Genomic DNA, 22,526 nt, shown 5'->3' on the forward strand with positions numbered 1-22,526 from the left:
GTGAAGAAAGTTGGCAGTAAGACGTGAAAGTTATAAGTTTAAATGTTACAAGGAGGCCATAAGTGAGGAAAAAATTCACTTCTGAAGAATTATGATACTCTCAGTTTAAACTCAATGCAAATTGTTTTACGGGAACCAACTATTCACAAAAATTACAAAATGTGCTATGTACTCGATATCAAAAAGTTTATTTTGTAATGCCAGAAAAAAGAATACACATCTTAAAATGCAAAATTGAAATAGTATTTCATGACAAGATGCTAATTCGTAATTAAGTGAGAATACAACAAAAAGTAAAACCCTAGAAATGACATTTCAATCCAATTGTCCAAGTACAAACAGAACAAAACCTGTATAAAAAATACAAAACATACATGTACTTGCTCGCTACATTGTATGTTACAGAAATGTTGCATATACACTCTATAAAAATATTTAAACTCACGAATAAGCACAGAACTATATTCCTGATGGTTTATTGCATTAAGTACCTTTACAAAACAATGTTTCTGAATATTTTTTCTATTTCTGTGTTTTATTGATCATAAATATGCAAAAGATTCATTAGAAAGAAAAGGCATGAATTATACGCAATTAAGGAGATTGAGAAAACAGGAGATAAATGGAAAGTATGAAAGAAAAACTTCAGAAAAAAAGTGGGGGCCATGAAGATATGTAGAAAGATGGTCATGTCCATTTGAAATAATTGCGTGGGGTTTACAGAATTAGAATTGAAATTTCCATTTTTTAATAATGAACACTAAGGGTTTGATTTTTGATAGCAATCTTATATTCTATATGACATCGATTTTGTAAAAATAGTCTTAACCCCCAAAAGGAAGGCATTTGAGCAATGTTTCTGAATTGATACACTTTACTCGCAATAATCAAACATCAGAATGAACTTTTGGCATGCGAAATATAAATCAAAATCTAACCTTTGGCATATGAAACAGAAAACAAAATCTAACAACTAACATTGCAATGTTATCTCATAACTACTATCCTCTGCTGAGATGTGTCAGAGTAATCCACTTTAAAAGAAGTCAGAGTAAGCTTCTGAATACTGTGAGCCACTCAAAATGATAATTAGGTGACTTAGCTTATTTCCATGGAACAAAAGATTTTAAGGAGCCCCGGTCTACAAAAGTTCCAAGCAGGCTTTTGCAACTCTTGAAGTAGCCACTATTCTTCACTGCTCTAAGCTGAGGAGGTGGCTTTAATGTAAAAGGCACAATTTCACAAAAAAACTGAGGGTTCAAAGGTGGATAAACTACTTTAAAACTGCCATAATTTCGCCAAGCATGATACATGTTGTACATGCTTTTGTGAAAATGAAGAAACTGCAGATATGCTGCCAATTGTTCAGCCGAGTCAAAATCACTGATATGAATAAAAGACTTCGGAGGTAGGAGTCGTTCATAGGATTCTTTCCTTCCCCCATAAACAACTGGCACCGCCCCTTGCAGGAGACCATTGGTCCAAACCTTCTCTGTAATATAATCATCACACTCGGCATTCTCTAGTGCAAGATAGAATTTATAACGAGTCATAAGATTTGTACACTTCTCTGACAAGGCAGGAAGGCATGTCAAAGTTCCACACGCTCCATACATATCAACAAGGATGTGCTTCTTCAACTCGCTGACAAACTCATGCCGTGGCCAAAATGTGTTGTTACAATTACTGGCCATCCAGGCTATCAGGGCAGTCTTATTAGCTGACCAGTCTCGCTCAGGTGATACCATTTCATCAGAATGGTTGGACAAATATTTGCCATATGGAAGCTGGAGGTCTGCTTCAGAGTGATATGTAATTGAGTGATGATATTGAATCTCTGCAATGTTAGGGTCCCAGAATGTCATCATCTGTGGGCTCTCTACACCGTAGAAAAACCAGTGAACCTGAGGATTCAATATTTGCCTGGAAAGAGAAAAACATTTTAGTTTAAGGGTTTCTGACTTCTAAGGGAAATATAGATGAAATAATGAACATATGTGTGCAAGCATTACAATGTAAAATAAAGGTTAATTCCCAGATTAAGGTCAGATCTGTGTGGATACATGATCTTTTCTCAACCAAAAATGGCAAAAAGAAAAAGATATTTCGATGTTTACTGGACTTCAAGTTCGAGTGGGTAAATGTAGCAACAATCAAAGTTAAAGTTAATTGCAAATATTGCTCTACTGCTCAGTATTATTTCTTTAATACTCACTTTGTACACGTTCTCCAATTAACAGCTGGAATTCTTTCACTGTAATTTGCTTAACAGATCTGTCAAATGGCAACATTAAGTCTATTCTACAACTACAATTTTCAAAAAAGACAGGTAAAATGAGAGATAATAATATGAAGGGGTATCCAAGAACTGTTCATAAACAAACCTTAGATGGGACAGAAAACTCAGAAGATTTTTTTTGAAAATTTGTGGAAACATGTTGACAATGACTGCATTTGTAGTCTTGAGATACACTTCATCTGTCGTGACTTGGATGTCAACATTGCAGAGTTGTCTAGGACATTCCAAGTGAAGACTTCTCTGGTCACTATTGCTCAGTTGTGTTGATTGTTCGGAGAACTCATTCAGGAGTTGCTTGTACTCCCTCCATGCTTGAAATGGACGCATTGATGGAGCCAGAATTGTAACACTGGTATTACACTTTGACCTTCCAGCTTTTTGGTGGAATGTAGGAATATTCTCAAGATGATTTTGTCGACCCACTTCTGGCTTTCTACTTGGGTTGTCTAAGATCATTTGCTTAAAAACAAAAGTTTCATGGCTTTTTTGTATGTTTGATCCATGATTTGCGGAATGCAACGGTGGACCAAGAAACCCATCTTTGTTCATTTCCCATTGTGGGAAGATGAATGACGCATGTTTAAGAGTGACGTAAGTAATCAGAGTTGTCACTGCGAAGAACAGGAGTGCAATGAGCCGTAACCTCAGACGATAACCACCCATGATAATGATGCCTTCACGGCAGCTGACAGAGAACAGTTAGTGTGCGCAGGTCTGGCTGTCTGAGGCCTGAGGCTAAGCTTCGTCCGCAACAATGATTGATCTGTTCCTTGCTCTATGGTCTGATGGTGCCGTGGAGTTTGGGAACTTCTGGAAGTTTGGAACACAGCAGCGGTTTGCATGTAATGCACAATACAGTATAGTCTGGTTGATAGGAATCTTCACATGCTAACAACATTAAAAATTCACGGTCCTTCACTGGACTCTTGCTACGATCTCAGACTACTTGACAGTGGTTTTTCTCTCTCTATAGTCAATCATGCGATTACGTAATCAGTGCATAATGAGTGATCGGTAATGCACAAATCATATCCTGCGATTCGTTTATTAATACGTGGTGTTTGTTTAAGAAGTCTGGGTACTAACTTTTCATTGACAAAAGTAAACTTGCTTGCTTGTTCTGTGATTAAAACGATTATACCGAGTACCCTTTGGGAGTCATGAGAATAAAATTGTATATTAACAAGCTCTTTCCTAGATTTAAACATGGTCTGTCGTTAACAAATGTCTATTTGGTCGGCAACTTATATTCCATATCGCGGAAACTGTTGCAGAATTGAAGCAGAACTTGGTGTGTGCCAGAATAATATTGCCAACGACTGAATACAAGTTTAATGTGCAAAACCAGTTACACGGAATGCAGTGATTGTGTAATGATGTACACGATTTCATGAAATGAGACCACGTTAAACCGAGGTATTTGCGCTGCATGCACGCGAACACCAACAGGTCACTTTGCTGAATTATTGGAAATAAATGTGAATTCGTAAGTTGTCTCAGTGTTTCAATCAATCATCAAATACTCATGGTGTAAATTTATCATTCAGAGAAAATGATGAAGTTTATCCAGTTCCTTGCTCTACGCTCTATGCTTGGAGGATATCGCACCACCATATGGAGGAATTCTCACCATTCATGCCACGCCGAGGCCCCTCTTATTGTTATCTTATTATGACAAGCATGATGATAAAAGTGACATTACACTTTACCTTAATCTAGTCCGAGTAACTTCATGAACTTGGACTCTACAAATCGCCTTTTTTAAATATTTGGACATGGTCGGTCTTCTATCGCACTACCATGTCCAAATATTAATAAAAGCGCTTTGTAAAGTCCACGTTACTAGACCATGGAGAACAAACTGGGCTAATCAGGGCTTATCTGCTTGATTATCGGTAGATATCAAATTTAATGCCAGTATATGGTGTTCCATACATAAACATGGCAAGTAATAAACCCTGTTTGTTTTGAGTCAGTCTTTTTTTAAGGGGTCACCTTTAGCTTTTTGCATCACTTTTATGGGGGGGATTTGTGTAATGTGACATTTATCTTTGGCATTGCCTTTTTTTAGCAAAATTCATCCACATTAAAGGAGAAACAGTGGGTTTGACAATTTATTGTTTTTCCCTAAATAGTAGAATATTGTGAGGGTGAAACACTGTCACTACATGTAGTCATACTCCTCTGAGTTTTATTTTCGTGCAGATGTCAAATAACAAAGTACTCTATGTATGTAATTATTTGTACACGCTTTTAATAAAGTGTTTTCCGCTGGTTACAAAAAACCAAAAGGACTTCTACCAATGCAAGAAAAAAATGTGATGCCTAAAATATAGAAATGATTGTGTGGAAACAATAGAGAGACTAATATAAAATTTCTCTTTTCAACAGATTTATAGATACTCACTTAATGCTGGAGTTTCTCCATCAGTATGAAGCTGGATTTTGATGAAGCTCTTGAGAAGGTTGGAGGATTTGGTTTTATTCAGCGCTTTCATTTTTCATTGCTTATGGTGATACAAATCTTCCATGCTGCATTTATTGTGGGTTTGGCTTTCCTGGGGAAAGAACCCAACTTCACCTGCAAAGGAAGGATAGCCAGGAACCCTTGTCAACTTGAACCACCTTGCAAAGAGTTTGTCTTCAGCAAAGACTTCACATCCATTGTTTCTGAGGTAAGCTTCTTCATTGCAGGAGTTTATTTGAATATCATTCATTTAAAGCATTTCATAATGGTATGCTATGCACGTTCTCATTACTGTAGTAAAGTAGGCTGCATAGTGCCATTTACAGTTCTTGCACTACAAGAGAATACCGATGATCCTAAATATCATCTCCAAAAAACTCAGTAGATTCTAAGCTTAACCCTCCTTTGCTATAACAGTCAAAGCCAGTCAAAACTTCCTTCCACTTCTCCTTCCACAGTACATAGACATGTTTTTGACTGATAGGACAACTTGGTGCAGATTGCATCTTTGCATAGGAGGGTTAATATGAAAAGAAGCTTCAAGTGGTCTCCTTCAAGTGAATCTATCTTCTTTTTCTCTTTCAGTGGGATCTTGTTTGCGACAGTAAGAGAGAAGCTGGCTATGCCCAGTCATTGCTTATGTTTGGGTTTCTGGCTGGGGTCATTGCCCTTGGTACAGTATCTGACAGATGTGGTCGATTGAAGACCTTTGTCTGGGGAATGATATTTCTAGTAGCTGTCCAGTTAGCTTCAGCATTCTCTCAGAATATCTACCAGTATTCCTTTTCAAGGTAACGTTCCTTTCATACTTAATATAAACAACCTTTTTCTTATAATAATTGCGGTGTTATGAAATTTGTTGAGAAACAGTTGACTTGGCCGAAAAGTATTTCTCCAAATTTTGGAGTTCATCAGAACTCTAGCTGTCATTTTAGTTTTTCATGAAAAAACTTTGATGTCTTATCTTAGTTTATCCATTTTTTGCAGATTTTTAGTTGGTTTCTTTTCTGGAGGAGGTAGTTTAGCAGGTCACATATTAATGCTGGAAGGATTAGTGCCTGGACAACGTGCTTTAATAAGTACAGTCTACCACTGTGGTTTTGCATCAGGTCTGGCGGTAAGCTGAAAGATCCTGTTGTGAAACTGTTACCCCATCGATACATTTGAGCTGCTGGGGTCGTCAAGGTCATCAAATATATAGGAGATGCATGTATCGTAATTCCTGCTGCCGATGGTTATGACTAGCGAGCATTATTGAGGCCATCTGTAGTGATATTGTAGTTTTGCTTTTTTATGCAGGTATTTTCAGCAATGGCATACTACTTTCGAGACTGGAGACAGTTGACCTTGATTACCTGTTTACCCATGGTATTCTTCATTTTTATTCCATTGTAAGTGCCCCCATTTGTGCCAGATGTCAATGCCAAATCAAAGTGTCTCAACAAAATTTAAGCACCAGCTCAATGGAGAAGTTTCAAAGTTACATTCTGTTCCAATAGTCTTAATATTTTGCTTACTCTGTAACTGATGCCAGAAGTGATGTCCAAATACGTGTATTAGATTGAACGACAAATTTCTGTAACTTGCTTGATTTCCAGGCTGATACCAGAATCAGCTCGTTGGCTTGCCTCCAATGGACGTATCCAAGAAGCTGAAGAGCAGCTACATTTCTTTGGCAAGAAGAATGGGTTGAAAGTCAGTCAATCCCTGATCACTTTAATTGACAAAACTGATGATGCTAAGGGCAAGAATTCTGCAGACGGAATGGTGGACTTGTTTCGTACTCCTGTGTTGAGACGAAGAATGATTGTACTGATGATCACATGGTAAGGGACATCTCAACCATCGTGTGCATCACAAAACTGTATCCCTTGCATGCACGTGCAGTACATGTATTTTGTCCATCTTGTCTAAAATAATACACTTATGTCCAGCCCCATTGCCAGTTTCAGGTGTTGGGGGGTACAGTACCAGCTAAGGGGGCACATTACATGAATGCAGATTTGAGGCATGCAGATTTCAAACATACCATACACGAGAATGATGGTGCTCCATCGTGTACCTTGAAGATGAATGTATTCCCGTTGTCATGAAGATCATATCTTTTAGAGCTTTAAGACTTGAATAATTCATTTCTTTCCTTCAGGTTTAGTTGTTGCTTGGCATACTATGGTCTAACTTTTGGTGCCAGCAACCTGGGAGGAAACATGTACGTCAACTTTGCACTGTCTGGAATTGTTGAGATACCAGCTTGTCTACTCAGTACTGTAGCATTAAATTGGTAAGAGGGACATGAGATGAACTTGTTTATTAAGATACAAGCTTGTCTGCTCAGTATTGTAGCATTAAATTGGTAACAGTGACGTTTAGTTGAACTTGTTTTTTTACTGATGTCATGTGCCTAAAAAGGCACATAGTATTTAGCATTTGGTTGGTTGGTTGTGGCTGTAGACACAAAACCATTCAGTGTTTCCTTAGTTTGTTGGTTGGTTTGTCTGAGACAAAGACAGTACAAGATATCCTAGACTTTATCTCTCTCTGAGCGGAATGCTTTTCTTTTTTTCTCTTTTATTCTATTTCAGGTTAGGTCGTCGTCCAACCATGGTAGGGTCCTTGTTTGTGGTGGGTTTTGCTTGCCTTGGGGTCATGGCTCTACACAAGTCTGAGAGTGAGTCCCATTTCCTTGGCAAGAAAGTCAGAATTTAACCCTATCCTTTTTTCTGAAACAGGTAAAGTGAGAAGTCACAAATATATTTTGTTTAATTGACAGATGGTGCAATGTTTTCTTCTCAAACATGCTTGGCACTCATTGGTAAAATGGCAATAGCTGTTGCTTTTAACTCAGCGTATCTCTACTCTTCAGAACTTCTGCCTACAGTTCTAAGGTAAGAATTTATTGTACTATGTACATGCAAGGGTCTGTGAAAACAATACATGCAAGGGTCTGTGAAATTGTTAAAATATCTTGATAAATAATGTGTAAAAAATTTACTTCAACTTTCTCCCATTCCTGTTGCAGAAATACTGCCATGGGTGTGTGTTCCATGTCTGCCCGCATTGGCGGAATCATTGCACCTGCTCTTCCACCATTTGTAAGTGCAAACTTCTCTATCTTGTTTTGTCATATTGCATCAATAACTTTGTTTGTCAAATGAATTCTCCATTGTGTCACTGGTTACTAATATTGCACATCAAACATCTGGCTGGTGTACCCACCTGCCACTTGATAACATGAATGCCTTAAAGTGATGTGGAATATATGAGGTACAGTGCTGCAGTATTCAAATCATTTGCATAAACGCTACAACAGAAAATTGCAATTGAGTACTGGAACTCTGTGATAGAAGACCAGAATTTTCTGGTGGTGGTAACTGGTGAAGAAAGATTTATTTGAGTACAAGCAGTACTTCCACAAACTAATAGGATTTAAATGTTGTAAGAACTGATCCTTATTCTTTGTATCCAATACAGGGAGAGAAAGTTGCCTATCTAGCATTTGGTATCACTGCACTATCAAGTGCCTTGCTAGACTTGACTCTTCCAGAGAGCTTAAATAAGCAGCTTCCAGAGACCATAATGGACATAGAGAGTGGATTGTCCCTGACTACATTGCATCCAGAAAAACGCCTTGGAATTAGCTAGCCAAAAACAATCATTCATAAATTGGGGCTGTCTAATTTCATCTCACAGGTAAATGGCAAAAACAAAAATAAAAGAAATGTATTTACAACGTACAGTTTAAACTATTGGATTTTTAGTTGGATACGTCTGGAACCATCCCATATATGATTCTGTCAAACCTTTTAGAGAAAGCATAGATTTGTATACTTGGCATTCAAATGCATCTTCATCCAGATAGGAAATTTTTTGGCTCAGAAGTTTGAGAGGTCAAGGAACTTTCATCTCTAAATAGTTTTGTTAATGCTGTTTCCATAATATTTTTATTGTCCTTTGTTATTCCAAACTTGCCATTGTTTGTATTAGGTTGTAACTTTTTGTTAAATCTTTTTTGTCTAACTTTGTGTTATTTGCTGCCTTTAGTATTTTGTTTCGTGTCTTCAAGATTCCAGTTGGTGCAAATTACTTGCATTTTCTGTAGTTTAGGAATAGTGTTTAAGCAGAGCAGCAGTTGTAGATTGGCTGAAGGTTATGAACTTAGCATTCCTGGTTTGTAGTGTTGAACTAAGTCAAGTTTAATTCTCTGTAACAGTATTTGGGTTTTGGCATTGCCAATCTCAGCATACTTGTATTTTGGAAACAGAGGCTGCATAGCATTTTAATTTTTTTCTCATATTCAACCCAACACAGAGAAGGAACAATGCCATTATGGAATAAGCATTTTATAGCTTCATGAAGGTATCTTGTATTCACATCTACCCATATACTGCCCGTTAGATAAGAAGTTAGCAAAATACCCGAAGTACTTCCTGTCTTGCAGTTGTATTCTGTAAAACAATGTCATTTTCAATGCTTCTTTATTTTGAATCGTACTTAAGAATAAAAAGCCTATTACCTCCACTTCCTTTTAAATGCTTTTAAACTTAGCCATTTTTGCAATTTAACTTTTTTTCCCCAGGGCATATATTTTTGTATGAACTGTTTACTACATACATGTACTTGTTACCTCACTAATCTGTACACTATGAAATATTCCACTGTTCTGTGAACTGGTATTAAATAAAGGGAATTCTAATGAAATATATTTGATTCTCATCTTCCTCAGTATTTCTAGTTGGAGGTGTTCATTATTCACATAAACTATTTATCAACCTGACTCTGCATCATGGGGGTTGATAAACTGATTGCCCTTCTCTTCAGCACTTGTTAATTGCAGTGCTAGTCACTTTCTATAAAGTACATGTATAATTTCACCCAAACTAAAACATATGTACATCCTTTTTGTACCACAGAAACAGGCCGCTCCCTGAAGGACAGATGGTTTAAAAACTGTCAAGTCAGAACAAACTAAGCAGTTGAAAAACCCAAGAAAACACGGAGTAGAGAATGTTATGTAAGATGAAAGCGATGTCACATAGTTGCCTGCACTTTATACCACTCGTCTCATGACACATTTTTAAGTTGCGCTACCATAAAAAGAACTAATGAAGCTAAAATGGAGAACATAAACCAGTGTTGTAGTAGACTGCCTTGGAGTCAACTGTCTGAAGGTTAAAGATCGGTCACAAGGGCATCCAACAGTACTGACAGAGGAAGGATGAAGACCCTAGAAAGGGTTGCCCCGCACAAGGGTTCTCTCTCCTTAGATGTTGACCCGATGAATCAAGGTCAGCTTGTTCATTCTAATAGTGGAATACACCAAAGGCAGCGGCTACGCAGAACAAGGAATCCTGCAGAGTTTAAGACAGGATAAAATGGATGTCAGGTTTGAAGCATGGATCTTTAAAACCCCCAAATCCCATGGCAAGATAAATCCTGCACATTTTCCCCAGACCAGCAAGCCTGTGCTATCCCTTTAGCACTGGCAAGTGGGGATAATGTTCTCATACTTACATTCATGAAGATATCCTGTGCATAGTGATCTGTATCTGAATCCCAGAAACATCTGCAACCCATCCTGCAATTAAAGAATGAAATGATTTAGATCTCATCCTGTATGGCAAACTAGCTTCCTTATGTCCACAGTAAAAACTCTAACTTCACATTTTTCTCTATAGAAAGAAAACTAAGTCATTATCACCCAAAATCACACTAATCAGAGTACACAATCAATGAGTAGGTGCAGCTGCATGTATGTGTAACATCAAAAAAGGTTATGAAATTCCACCAAAAACTCGGACATAAAAACACCTACTTAACTCCCTCTCCTCTCTGTTCTCCAATCACCACCTGCACAATGTACTTATATCTATCCAATCCAAGGTCTATTAAGGAAAACACAGAAAAACAGAAAATCTAAAGATTAGTACAATTACTGAATACCAACAATGTAGACGGATCTGATGTGGAGAAAATATGTAAGGCATGCATTTACGTTTGTTCACATACCTATTCCAAAGTAAATGTGGGGAAGTGTTAAGCACAAATATGTGACAAGCGTGTACCCCGCAAAGTTGTCAGTTGCAACTCTGGAACCTGTGAACTTTCTGCAGGAAAAATATAAGCTTACCTTTCAATTTATCCTTAATTTGACAACTGATCTGTTTACACCATGCAGTAGTTTCCTCAGCATCATACTGTTTGTCACCAAGGATCTCATTCAAGACAATATGAATCACCTCCTTAGCAGTGACTGGGCGAAATCTTAAAGACATACACAAAAATAATGTATGTTACAAAAAGAGGGGAAAATACACAAAACAGCATTTAAACAATTCTGAAGTGTGGAAGTTTTGTCTCACACAAGCTCGGTAACATTCTCATTTCTGAATGGTGTCTGATTGGGCTAAACCAATATTGTACTGGGCCAGTGAGGCAGAATAACATAAATGAAGGATACTAAGTGATACCCAGTCTGGCTGGTTGATCTCTATGTCTTATTGATTTTAATACACGAATACAAGACTTGGAAAGTGAAAGATACATGTATCTATTTCCATCAACTAGGGTCTGTCACATACATGTACATGCGTCAATCTGTATCTGTGTAAATTTGTGGGCAAAGCATTCTTTTTTTTGATCAGTACATACACCCACGCATGTCGCAGTTGTTTGCCCCAGTTGTCCCAGATGTCTGCCCCAGCTTATAATGTGTGGCAACTATACCAACACGCATGTTGGGCCTATTTGGCCTAAACAAATAATAAAAGAGACCCATGATGCTTACAACAAGCCATTGCTTGTTTTCATGCTTTTGGGTCCCTCTTCAGCCATGGCATATAAAAAGCTCACCATAGGCGTAGTATAGTCAATTCTTGTTAGTGATGTTACCTTTCATTAGGATCATAGGCCTAGGCCTACATGTTATAAAACTGTGATGGTGCTGCAGAAATAAACAAATCTGAATCTGAAATGGGGTCAGTTAACACTCCCACACCTAGGCCTACCATGCCTACAATTTGACCATGTTGACCTAGCCAAGCTAGCACCATAAATTATGCATAACATTTACATTAAGCCTAGGCCTATCCACCTGTAAATCATTCATCAGTGTCTGACCGTGGAGGAAGGAAAGAATAGCTTCCTTCCTCCATTACCATGGTTTGGTACATTTGTAAAATTGTTAATGCCGGTACTACTTTAGGCCTATCCTACAGTGTAGGGGCCTAGGCCTATGCCTGGGCTGTAGTTAGCTCTACTGAGTGGAGTGTTAGTAGGCCTATTTTTCTATTTTCGAATTTTGGACGGGATCAGTACGTAATGTTCAACGACCTTCTTTTAAAGATGGCTACTGTGAGAGCGAGCCCTTGAGATTGATTGGGTGAAAAAAAATGGAAAATACCAGAAAATGAGTGATAAGGGCCTATATTATGCCGCTTAGAAAACGGAGAGGCTGAGGATTATTTCTGTGTGAAAAAAAAAATGCCCCAACGATTGTAAGAGGGTGCGCCAAACTTTTTCACCTTAATTGCATATACGGACGTGTGGCTAAGGATGGAGTGGGAGTGAGAGTCCGTGCCACACTAGTGGGGCTAGACTAGGCCTGTGGGCTGTAACTTGTAAGGCTGTAGGCCTGCTAGGCCTAGGCTACTTTACTTACTTGTGCATAAAATTCGGCCTTATCGTGTAGGTGTTTTCTTGTGCAGGTTCCACAGGTTTTTCTTCAATTGTACCCTTTTCGGCAACGTCGGCCATTTTGCACGATTTGTCCAAAAAACACTAAAGCCCGATCAGTCCTCATGAGAAGTAACATTAACAACGTACATGTACAACTACAAGCATGGTGATGTAGGGCCTATATGTACATGTACATGCGCATGATGACATGACTACACTATACGCATGACACCCATAAACAACATGGCTGCCTTACTTGACAACAAAAACATAATACGTAGACCTATATAGGGAAACAAAAGGGTCTTTAATCACAGGACAAAAATATTACAATATCATAGGGAAAAATTATGCCACCTTTTTCAAATTAAAAAGAAAAATCTTTTATTTTCCTACTTTACTCTAGTTTATTTTGATGTCTGACCTTGCTAATCCTTTGAACTATTGCATGTTTAGCTTTATCTAAACCTGCGAGACAGAAAATAGTCGTTTCTAGTGAAAGGTCAGGTCAGGCCGGCAATAGAGGGCGCGTTATACGCTGGCGGTAATGATATCCGGGAGGCCGAAAATAAGGATGGGCCGGCCACATGTACATGTACGTACACGTACATGTACGTACGCTTACGTACTGTACGTGTAAACTGTAATTTAAGCGTGAAAATGTCACTACTGACATGTATGATGAGTAAATCTTTGTACTGTTTGATGAAGTTTTGAAGAAGAAGCGCAGATGTCTGGTGAGTAAGTCATTGTATTACCTATTGATTGTTCATTATATGCGTGAAATGCAGTGTTTGAGAATGAGATCTTTCATGTCTTTAGAGAATCGTAAATGAAGACCAAGTAGGCCTAACGTTGGGCTAAAATAATTTTGAATAAACAAGTTCATAACCAATCATTTCAAACAGACTTGTCACTCATTCAGATATCAATTTACTGATGAAATGGAGTTTGAGAGCATGAAGAGAATCAAGAAGAGTTCTATACCCTTCTTTATTGATGTTTTAAACAGGTAAAACCCGGCATTATTTTGAGTCTGTGACAAGTATTACTGAGTTGTGAAGTTAATCTGTCCATCGTCATTTTTTTTTTTATTTAATTTAAATTGGTGTTTGCCTCTACTGTTTAACGGGTAACATACATGTAATTTGGCCGTTAGGCCACGAGATGTGTGCAAAACAATAAAACCTAAACCTAAAAAAACAATTTGAAAAAAATGTTGCATCCTGACCCACTTCAGCAGTTGTGTACATGGTCTAGTAGTACTGGGAGTAAAGAGAGTTTTCTAAGTATTTCCCAAAAACATCGGTAAGTGTTTCTCAGTCCAGAATTCGTGTCTTTCCAGCATTTCTGTAATGACTGACTTCTATTGAGATGATACATGTACATGATGAGAAAAGTGGAGTTGGGATGTAACCTTTTTTCCCTAACATGTACTCTTTCCTCTTTTACCAGGCTTTGACAAGCCTGACAGCATGACGTACATGTAGGCCCATTTCTGTTGAGTACAATCAGTGGATCTGCACACTTGTGCAATGTTTCTGTGATCAGTCTATCTTATCGCATGATTTAGCTTATTTTTTCTTTCCCTATACATACTCTCTCACAGTTGTGGAAGTTTTTTTCCAAAAAGGGAAGTAAACTTGGAGATTACATACAAGATCAACTGATAGTCATGATTTAGTGCAATGCACTCACACAATCATGCTAATATTTTTAATCGACCAATTCCACCCAACATTGTACATCTATGTATGGAAGTCAAACATGTGACATGCGTTAATTGTAACAAGGTATACCAAGAATGGACTGTGTTGAAATTTATCTTTGGAAACTTTCCTCCTTTGCTTATTTCCCACTTGAAGTGAACATCATTAAGAATTCCAAAACAGGAAGCAAGGAGTTCCAAGCAAATTTGTTTCAACCATGTTGGCATTTTCAGCAAGCTTTCTTTGTCTCATGCGCTATTTTAATTCTTTAACGTAGCTTACCTCTATCAAAGAGGAGTTGACACTTTTAAATATTTGTGTGATTCCTCAATGTTTTGCCAAGCCTTCCTGTCTCAGGAAAGATTCAGTGCTGCTGCCAAACTCGGCCTTGAATACATACTTATAGCTGTGTCTCTATGCCATGTATGCATTATAGTAAGCATATAAAATTGCTGCTTCTTCCAAGAAAAGACTTGATCAGTTTTTGCTAAACTTACACGTACCTACATTGTATACCCAAGTAACAACTGATGGGATCGCTGCATTAAAAATGACGAGAAGAAGATTTTATGGAGTGATTTACCGGTAACTTGGAAAACCTCAGGTGTGTGATAAAATCCATTATTTGAACTTCGAAGATGGAGGACTATTCTAAAGGAAAAGAAATGATACCACCACCTACATGTACAGGTCACTATAAACGTACAGTACAGGTCAGCTGGCGTACAGTATGTGTACATCACACTGGATACTACATGTTCCCATATCGTACATGTATGTATACATATACACATGTACATGTATGTACATGTAAGTATCAGTAGCCTACTACATGTATCTCATTACATGTTGGTTGGTTGGTTGGTTGGTTGGTTGTAATGAAGTGAAATTTGTGGTTGGACTTTTATTTCTGATTGCCATAAACAAACATCAGAAAGGAATGTACACGTACATGTAGTTACGTGGTAGATACATTTAATACATTTTTATTATGTAAGGGTACACCTCTTAAGACATCATATCCCCCTTGCCCTATTAGTGCTAAGAGATAGAGTACTAGAGGAACTGTGCCTTGACTTCAGAAAACTAAGACCTGTGGAGAGCAGCAAAGCCCCCATCAGTGCTGGCTGTGGCGGTGATGCATGTACACACACTCCTGCACTGTAGTTGTGGGGACATACATGTATACTCGATATTTTACCTGCATGTACATGTATTTTGTGGGGATCGATAACATTGTGGTTTCAGAAATGACCCCACAACTCAGTTAATAAAAGAACTTGTCCCCTGAACTCAGTGAATGCCTACCCATGTATGCTGTGTTATATTACATGTACATGTACATGTATCTACTCGTAGAGCTTCTGTTCAAGTGTTTGTTGAATAATGACCTTGGTATGGTTTAGTAGGTTTTGTACGTGAATGTATGTGACAGGCATCTCATTAAATAAAACTACGTATGATCTGTTTTCCTTCTTCAATAAGTAGCATTTTAACCACACACACCGGAAGCAGAACGATTTTCAAAGTGGGGGGGGGACAGTTGTTATTAGACCATCAGACCTTAGCTATTGTTGGCCAATCGGCCCATTAAGAATGTTGTTCAAGGATGGAGGATATTTGTGATGTGATCTGTAAAAACCTTCCCATGGTGAGCTTTTCCAATTTGGTGCATATCAACTTCAAATTGATCTGGAACTGCCCCGTTTTCAAAACTGTTTAATTCATGATGCTAGACAACCTGCATTCATTTTGTAGACAATTATAGAATCATAAATGGAATGTATCTGGAAACAATCTTGAGCATGTCTAAATTAAGTGGAAGTTTATATGCACCAAAATGACAAAGCTCACCATGTTGCAGATCGCATCATACATGTATTTGTGTCAAATTAGGCTTTCAATGTGTAACTGAAAACCCACAAAACCAAAATAAACAGGATGTATTTTTGCCATCTGACAAATATTAAAATGACTAGAACCAGGCATTATTTGTATAAAATTGTCACTGAGGACAGCATGTAAATTGGCCAAACTTATGATGTGATACGTGGGAATAGTTCTGGCGAGGTATTTAAAATCACTGCATGATGTCCATGCAGTAACTGTGCCCGATGTTACACAGTGAAACACACTGTTGGTGTTCTGAAGTCTTGTCATGTCCTCGCTGGACGATACCAGCATTGCTGATAAGTTACATGTATCTGCTTTGTTGATTGCATCTTCTTCCCAAAGTTCTTACTAAAATTAGTTTGGCAAAACTGCTTCAGTGCTGATGTCCGATCGTAGGAGTAAGAAGAAACCAACTGATCATCAGCGTCACTGTCAGAAAAGACACTGATGCTGAGACTGGAAGGCTTGGAGCCCTTCATGATTGTATACAAATGTACCGGTATGCTATACAGCACCAAACAGTCATAGTTATTCCAACTCCCAAGTAACAGAATGGCAAAATGAAACCACTGACTGTTGTTTTCCTTTTTGAGACCGGTGGACCCTCCAAATCACGAACTTTTTTCTCGCATTGAATTTTAAATACATAGTTTTAAAAAAGGAGACCTTGTCTCTGTAATATACTCTACAGTATAAGACATGCATATTGCAGAATAATCTCCTCCATCGTTGAACTGCATGTACATCTTTAGCCCCACCCCATTATACATGTAGGACCTGCAAACAATAGGGATGCAACCCCAACCGAAAAAGTGGGGGGCCACTGACCCCCTGTCCTCCTCCCCTGCTTCAACCACTAGTGACCACACATGTATCAAGATGGAATTTGTTGACAAGTTTGACAATAATCCCACTACTGGTACATGTACGTAGAGACTTTGGAATCAGTTTGGTATGAACTTTGAACACTTCAAACTTTGTGGCAGCATTTTCTTCATAACGTGTAAATTTACCTGTTCCTGCACTACTTTGGGACATTTCAATTACGTTAGACTTTGAACGGTCAGCTTTGTCAGGACCTACGGTACATGTAAATTTAAAGTTTACTAGGAGTGTACAAAATTGCCTACACTGTCGTGGCTGGAATGTGAGTCAGGACTGAATCGTTTGTAGATGTACCCGCTATTGGCTTAGGTTGGGATAACTTGTGACAACATGAAGGATACATACTACATGTACAGTGTATGTGCCTGTAGTGTGTGTGACATGTGAGTGTTGTACACTCAAATATTTTGAAATGGAAACAGTTCTGTGCCTTTTCTGTAGGTACAGTACAAGTACATTGTATTGGTATACATTTGTGTGCCATGTTTTCGTACACTTTGCATCTGGAAGCAAAGCTTGTTTGGAAAATGAGAATTTGTGTTCAGTGAACTGCAGAACTTTCCAATCCTACAGCCATTAGAGAAGAGTAAAATGTACGTGTGATGTACCGGTATACTGTAGGATGTTGATTGATCAGACTGCTTTTTGGTGCACGTGTACCGTGCAGACTACGGTACATGTAGCAATACAACTGATCATCATCCGTGGACAATGGAAAGCAAGCAAACCAGGAGGTGAAGGTAATTTGTGTGTAAAAGCACCACAATAAGAAATCATTATTACTGAGATGTTACATAACACCATTCAAGTATTCTATTGAGGATCTGCAACCAGACTGTTCAAAGAAGAGCTGGTTCATCTGTCTGTCTGATGGGGAATGAAGCACATGTACCGGTATTCATGTCTGAACGATACATGTGGTTCTTTGCTGTGGCCCACATGCTACGCTGTGCCTGGCCATTTGATGATTTTGTGCCATGGAAATTGAAGAGTTATTTGTGCTTGGAACTTGCAGCTTCTTTCTTCAGGACTGCTTTCCCCTGAAAAATTTCTTTGGATAATCTTGAAGATGTACACATAAGCCTACGGACAAGAGACTTCACTTCAGTTTGACGATCTGCAAATTTAGTTGCCTGAATCAGCTACATGTACATGTTACACTCTACCAGCTCCTGTTTTAGGAGTTTATATTTAATTTGACATGGTGTAATCAGACCATTCAAGTGTATAAATGCAGTACATGTATTGTGCGTGGTATGCCCTCCAGTGTGCAGTTGAGAAGTCACGTCCCTTGAAGGCCACATGCCTATTTTGAGCAACTATTGTTGAGACCGTAGTTTTGCTAAAATTTCAGTGTTGCCGTGAGACTTATGACAATGGCATGGTATGACATAATGTTCCACCGTACACTGTACTGAGACTGTAAGCTAGACAATCCTGTTCATGCCTGAGACAGGTGCACATTTTGTACCGGTACCTGTACGGTGTAGTATTTGGCTTAAAGAGTAATTTGATTAAGAATTCAGACATCACAATGATTGGAGGTTGTTTGGTGTTTGCTAAAATTTGCAGCAACATACATGTAGCTGGCACATTTTGTTTGTTCGTCATACACTGTACATACATGTACATTGTTTAGGTTTCCAGACGGGCTCTCACAGAACAGGTGCACTGACACTGCAAGCAATGGAATGACATCAGCATAAATTTCTCCTCGCCATGTTTTGAATGAAAACAAGGTTTTCGAGAGGTGTGTGTTTTTCTTCAAGTACGTACATGTATCTGAAGATTCAGTGCAGCAGAATGGACTCCAATTCCAGTCGGCTTTTTGTTGCCAAAAGTTGGAGGACACTCATCCAAGCCCCTGAAGCAATTTTGTGACAGCAGAAGTACATGTACATGTACCTGTTCACTACTGGTAATTTCAATTTTATTTGTTGAGAAACTGATCATCTGGTAATGCTGTTATAAAAGTGAGCATCTTCAAGTGTTGCATAAATTTCTAAGTCTGGCGTTTCTAACAAGACGTCACTGCTGGATTACATGTACCAGTAATATTGAAGGCAGCTTGACTTAAGACAGCGCTTTAGCTTGGATAATCAGGTTGCCATGGCAGCTGAGGAAACAAACAATAATGTACATCCTTCAAGATCGTGGTATCAGGATGTCTTCTGTCTCTGTGGAAAAGAGAACATCTTGGGTTGTTGCTGTCTGTGTCCATTTCTGCTATGCAGGAGGCGGGACCCTAGCCCAAGATGGTTTCAGGTTGAAGATGGACAATTGCAGAGTAAAGCTGAAGAGAAAAGTAAGAAACGTAAGAGACGAAGGAGGAAAAAACAGGCAGGCTCTAATGAGGCTGCTAAAAGGCGTTTAAAGGAGGACACTAACACTGATGCTGCTGTTATTAATCGACCCACTCTCGTCACAAGCAACACTTCGGATACTGGAGAAATGACACATACAAATAGAAAACATCCCAATGCGGGAGATCATGAGGGGACGGTTACAGATTTGTTGAAGCATCTACTACGCACAGCTCAAGATATTTCGTCACAAAGCAGTACAGCGCCCTCATGTGATGATACGACACCTCCTCTTTTACGTAGTGATGATCAGGATCGATATCAGCCACAAGTTGTCATGGAAATAGCAAGCAGCCCACAGACAGAAGCTGAGATTGAGCGTTCTCTGAGCAACAGGACATATCCATCAGAGGTACAGTATTATCAATGGCGTTTACATTTCCTAACGATAAATATCAAAAGTACATGCATGTTGCCTCCTGTGTGATTTACAGCCATTTTCACACACCAATCAATTCAACAGTGTTCCCTGTTACAGAATGTCTATTTAGAGCCTTAGAAAAAGATCTCATTACAATTTCTTGGTTGGACATGTAACATGTGTAATATATGTATACCATCAACAATGTTACTAATTTGCAGTCATGCACACTGGGTGCAGCCCTTGAATTCTGTGCTCTTCCATCTAACTACCAACCTTTTTCCACACCTTCCTCATATTCCTCCGCCCCAGTTTGAGTGCCCTTATTTAAACAGGGGTATGAGAATTCAGCTTGTAGACTGATTTCAGGTTTTTTGTTTATATGTACATGTAGATGTTGACCCAGAATTTCAGCTTTCTTATACACCTGGTTTGTACAAAAGTATGGGAACTTTCACATTTCAGCTTTCTTATACACCTGGTTTGTACAAAAGTATGGGAACTTTCACATTTCAGCTTTCTTGTACACCTGGTTGGTACAAAAGTATGGAAACTTTCACATTTCAGCTTTCTTATACACCTGGTTTGTACAAAAGTATGGGAACTTTCACATTTCAGCTTTCTTGTACACCTGGTTTGTACAAAAGTATGGAAACTTTCACATTTCAGCTTTCTTGTACACCTGGTTTGTACAAAAGTATGGGAACTTTCACATTTCAGCTTTCTTGTACACCTGGTTTGTACAAAAGTATGGGAACTTTCACATTTCAGCTTTCTTGTACACCTGGTTTGTACAAAAGTATGGAAACTTTCACATTTCAGCTTTCTTGTACACCTGGTTTGTACAAAAGTATGGAAACTTTCACATTTCAGCTTTCTTGTATACCTGGTTTTTACAAAAGTATGGGAACTTTCACATTTCAGCTTTCTTATACACCTGGTTTGTACAAAAGTATGGAAACTTTCACATTTCAGCTTTCTTGTATACCTGGTTTTTACAAAAGTATGGGAACTTTTACATTTCAGCTTTTTACTACTATGTAGCTGTTGTCAGCTGTAATTTTAAGTGGCCACTCACACACCTGTTTAAAATAATAGAATTGAAAAGCTTCCTAAGCTTAACTTTATTACCCTTTGAAAAGAAAGTTGATCAGAGTTTAGAAGTATATTCCAAATGTGTCAGTTGTTATGCAAAATACACATACATGTACAAATATTGCATTGCATAGCCCTACAAATTTGTGAATGTATGTATAGACTACAGTGTGTACCAGAGTCAGTGTGATATTTAGAGTTAGTGTTTACGATGTTTTTATGGATCATTTTGAGTGAATTTTTCCACATTTTTGTTTTACAAAAATACAGATGGAGGTGTCAGTGGAATGAAGCAACCCAGTGCATGAATGTGATGGATTTCTGGTTGGAAGCATCTATTCCTTTCTGTCAATATGTTAATCCTTCAGATTTGGGGATGTTCACGTCTGCAGAGTGCTGGTGATATAATTTGTTAGATCAATATTTCAGAGCAAGCAGACTTTCATTTTCTGCACTTCAGGTTTTGAATCTTAGCCACTTTTGAATCATGAAATTCCCATCAGAATTGCCCCAAGATCAATCCTCCCCAAACGATAAAGTTTGACAGATGTTGAGGTTTTTTATTCCTCCCCCACTGCCCTGGATAGATCACATGTTGGCATTTCAATTCCTGAAATGAACTTTGAATCTTTACTTTGTAAATGCTGGTGATGTCATCTTTGTTTGATAATTCAACGTTTTGTTTGCCATTTGTACTTGTGATCACAGGAATCCTCAACAGGTCCCTCAAACTAGAGTTTTCATAAGAGGGTTTTGAAATACATTGTACAGGTACTTATCAAGCACTTCTGTTTGAGGAATTATTTTCAGTGTAGATGAACCACCACATATTGCTGGCCATCCGTTAATTCATTAATATTTGTCATATTCTACAGACTTTGATCAAGTATACTTCTTTGGTGGTGGCTGTAGTGCATTAACTTAACTACAGTCTACAGTACTGTAGCTAGTCAGCTTGCTTGTCCGAACACAGTTTGGTGTCTCAATTTCCTTTTGAGGAATACTCGGGCATGTATTTATAATTACTACTTGTAGAAACACGTACATGCACAGAAAAAACTGCTCAAGTCTTGAAGTTTGTGTAATTTACTTAAATAATCTGAACAATTTTAGCAATGATAACACACTGGTGAACTGCTCCATTATGAGTCAGATTCCTCAATTACCTTGGAATTTCTTTAATTACTTCTCCTGTTCTATTATGAGTTTATTTATAGGCAGAACAGCTGTTATCATTCCAATGAGAAAATGATGATGACATTTCAGAATGCTTTGAATGACCACAACCTTGTCCTCAGATGTCTCGGGTCACTCCCTGATTCATTACCAAGATAACAGAACAACTTCACTGGCCTGGTTAAGAAAAATTTGCCCTAGAAATTTGTGTGTAAGAGGCTGATTGTGAAGTTCTGTATATATACATGTACTCATATCTTTTTTCTCTACACCAGTATTTGATTGCTGGCGTGTTACTCAAGTACATGTACATGAAGTACATTTATGAAGTTTTTAATTAATTTAATTTAAGTTTATTTATGAATTTTTTAATTGGAACTGTTTTGAATTTTAAACTGAAACCATTTTTAAGTAGCTTTAATTTTTGAGTTGCTTCCTTTTGTATTTGATGCTGTGTTAAAATTATGCACTGTGAGATTTACAGAAATAAAGTTGTAGAAATAACAGCAATGCCACAAGATGTCCGGGTCTTTTCATAGCATTTTGTTATTCCAAAGTTCCATTTTTAAGGGAATTTGATTTATTAAATAATGAAATACAGAAA

At 38.1% G+C, this 22,526-nt stretch overlaps 5 protein-coding genes across 8 annotated transcripts in view; 3 read left to right on the plus strand and 2 right to left on the minus strand.

Annotated features, from left to right (window-relative positions):
• Positions 1–159: 159 nt before the first annotated feature.
• On the minus strand, positions 160–2,990 carry LOC110981755 (4-galactosyl-N-acetylglucosaminide 3-alpha-L-fucosyltransferase FUT6-like). The gene is made up of 2 exons (XM_022239612.2): positions 2,385–2,990; positions 160–1,923 (listed from the first exon to the last, which is right to left on the minus strand). The coding sequence occupies exons 1-2, from the start codon at positions 2,960–2,962 to the stop codon at positions 1,104–1,106; spliced, it is 1,398 nt and encodes a 465-aa protein (XP_022095304.2). The 5' UTR covers positions 2,963–2,990; the 3' UTR covers positions 160–1,103.
• Positions 2,991–4,731: 1,741 nt separating this feature from the next.
• Positions 4,732–9,468, plus strand: LOC147796868 (solute carrier family 22 member 15-like). The gene is made up of 10 exons (XM_087145482.1): positions 4,732–4,974; positions 5,352–5,557; positions 5,754–5,883; positions 6,066–6,157; positions 6,365–6,592; positions 6,913–7,047; positions 7,349–7,434; positions 7,537–7,651; positions 7,786–7,858; positions 8,238–9,468. The coding sequence occupies exons 1-10, from the start codon at positions 4,732–4,734 to the stop codon at positions 8,406–8,408; spliced, it is 1,479 nt and encodes a 492-aa protein (XP_087001608.1). The 3' UTR covers positions 8,409–9,468.
• LOC147796869 (dynein light chain Tctex-type protein 2B-like) lies at positions 9,225–12,688 on the minus strand. The gene is made up of 5 exons (XM_087145485.1): positions 12,424–12,688; positions 10,894–11,027; positions 10,579–10,648; positions 10,278–10,341; positions 9,225–10,114 (listed from the first exon to the last, which is right to left on the minus strand). The coding sequence occupies exons 1-5, from the start codon at positions 12,516–12,518 to the stop codon at positions 10,067–10,069; spliced, it is 411 nt and encodes a 136-aa protein (XP_087001611.1). The 5' UTR covers positions 12,519–12,688; the 3' UTR covers positions 9,225–10,066.
• Positions 12,689–13,011: 323 nt separating this feature from the next.
• Positions 13,012–22,526, plus strand: part of LOC110981752 (guanine nucleotide exchange factor DBS-like) — a 48,916-nt gene continuing 39,401 nt past the window's right edge. For 3 of the 4 annotated variants that reach the window (XM_087145470.1, XM_087145472.1, XM_087145474.1), the window contains exon 1: positions 13,012–13,177. Coding sequence is in view for 1 of the 4 variants with exons in the window: in XM_087145474.1 (XP_087001600.1) it covers positions 13,171–13,177 (7 nt within the window). In the remaining 3 variants the exon portion in view is untranslated. Of the gene's footprint in view, positions 13,182–22,526 lie in introns of all 4 variants that reach the window. The other variant, XM_087145475.1, reaches the window with a different exon arrangement.
• LOC147796870 (uncharacterized) lies at positions 16,570–22,453 on the plus strand. Its single transcript, XM_087145483.1, has 3 exons — positions 16,570–17,667; positions 18,567–19,642; positions 21,017–22,453. The coding sequence occupies exons 2-3, from the start codon at positions 19,037–19,039 to the stop codon at positions 21,035–21,037; spliced, it is 627 nt and encodes a 208-aa protein (XP_087001609.1). The 5' UTR covers positions 16,570–17,667; positions 18,567–19,036; the 3' UTR covers positions 21,038–22,453.

This window comes from Acanthaster planci, linkage group LG14 (assembly GCF_054643075.1).
Source record: "Acanthaster planci isolate LZ-2023a linkage group LG14, COTS_SCS, whole genome shotgun sequence".
In the NCBI taxonomy this organism is placed as follows: domain Eukaryota; kingdom Metazoa; phylum Echinodermata; class Asteroidea; order Valvatida; family Acanthasteridae; genus Acanthaster; species Acanthaster planci.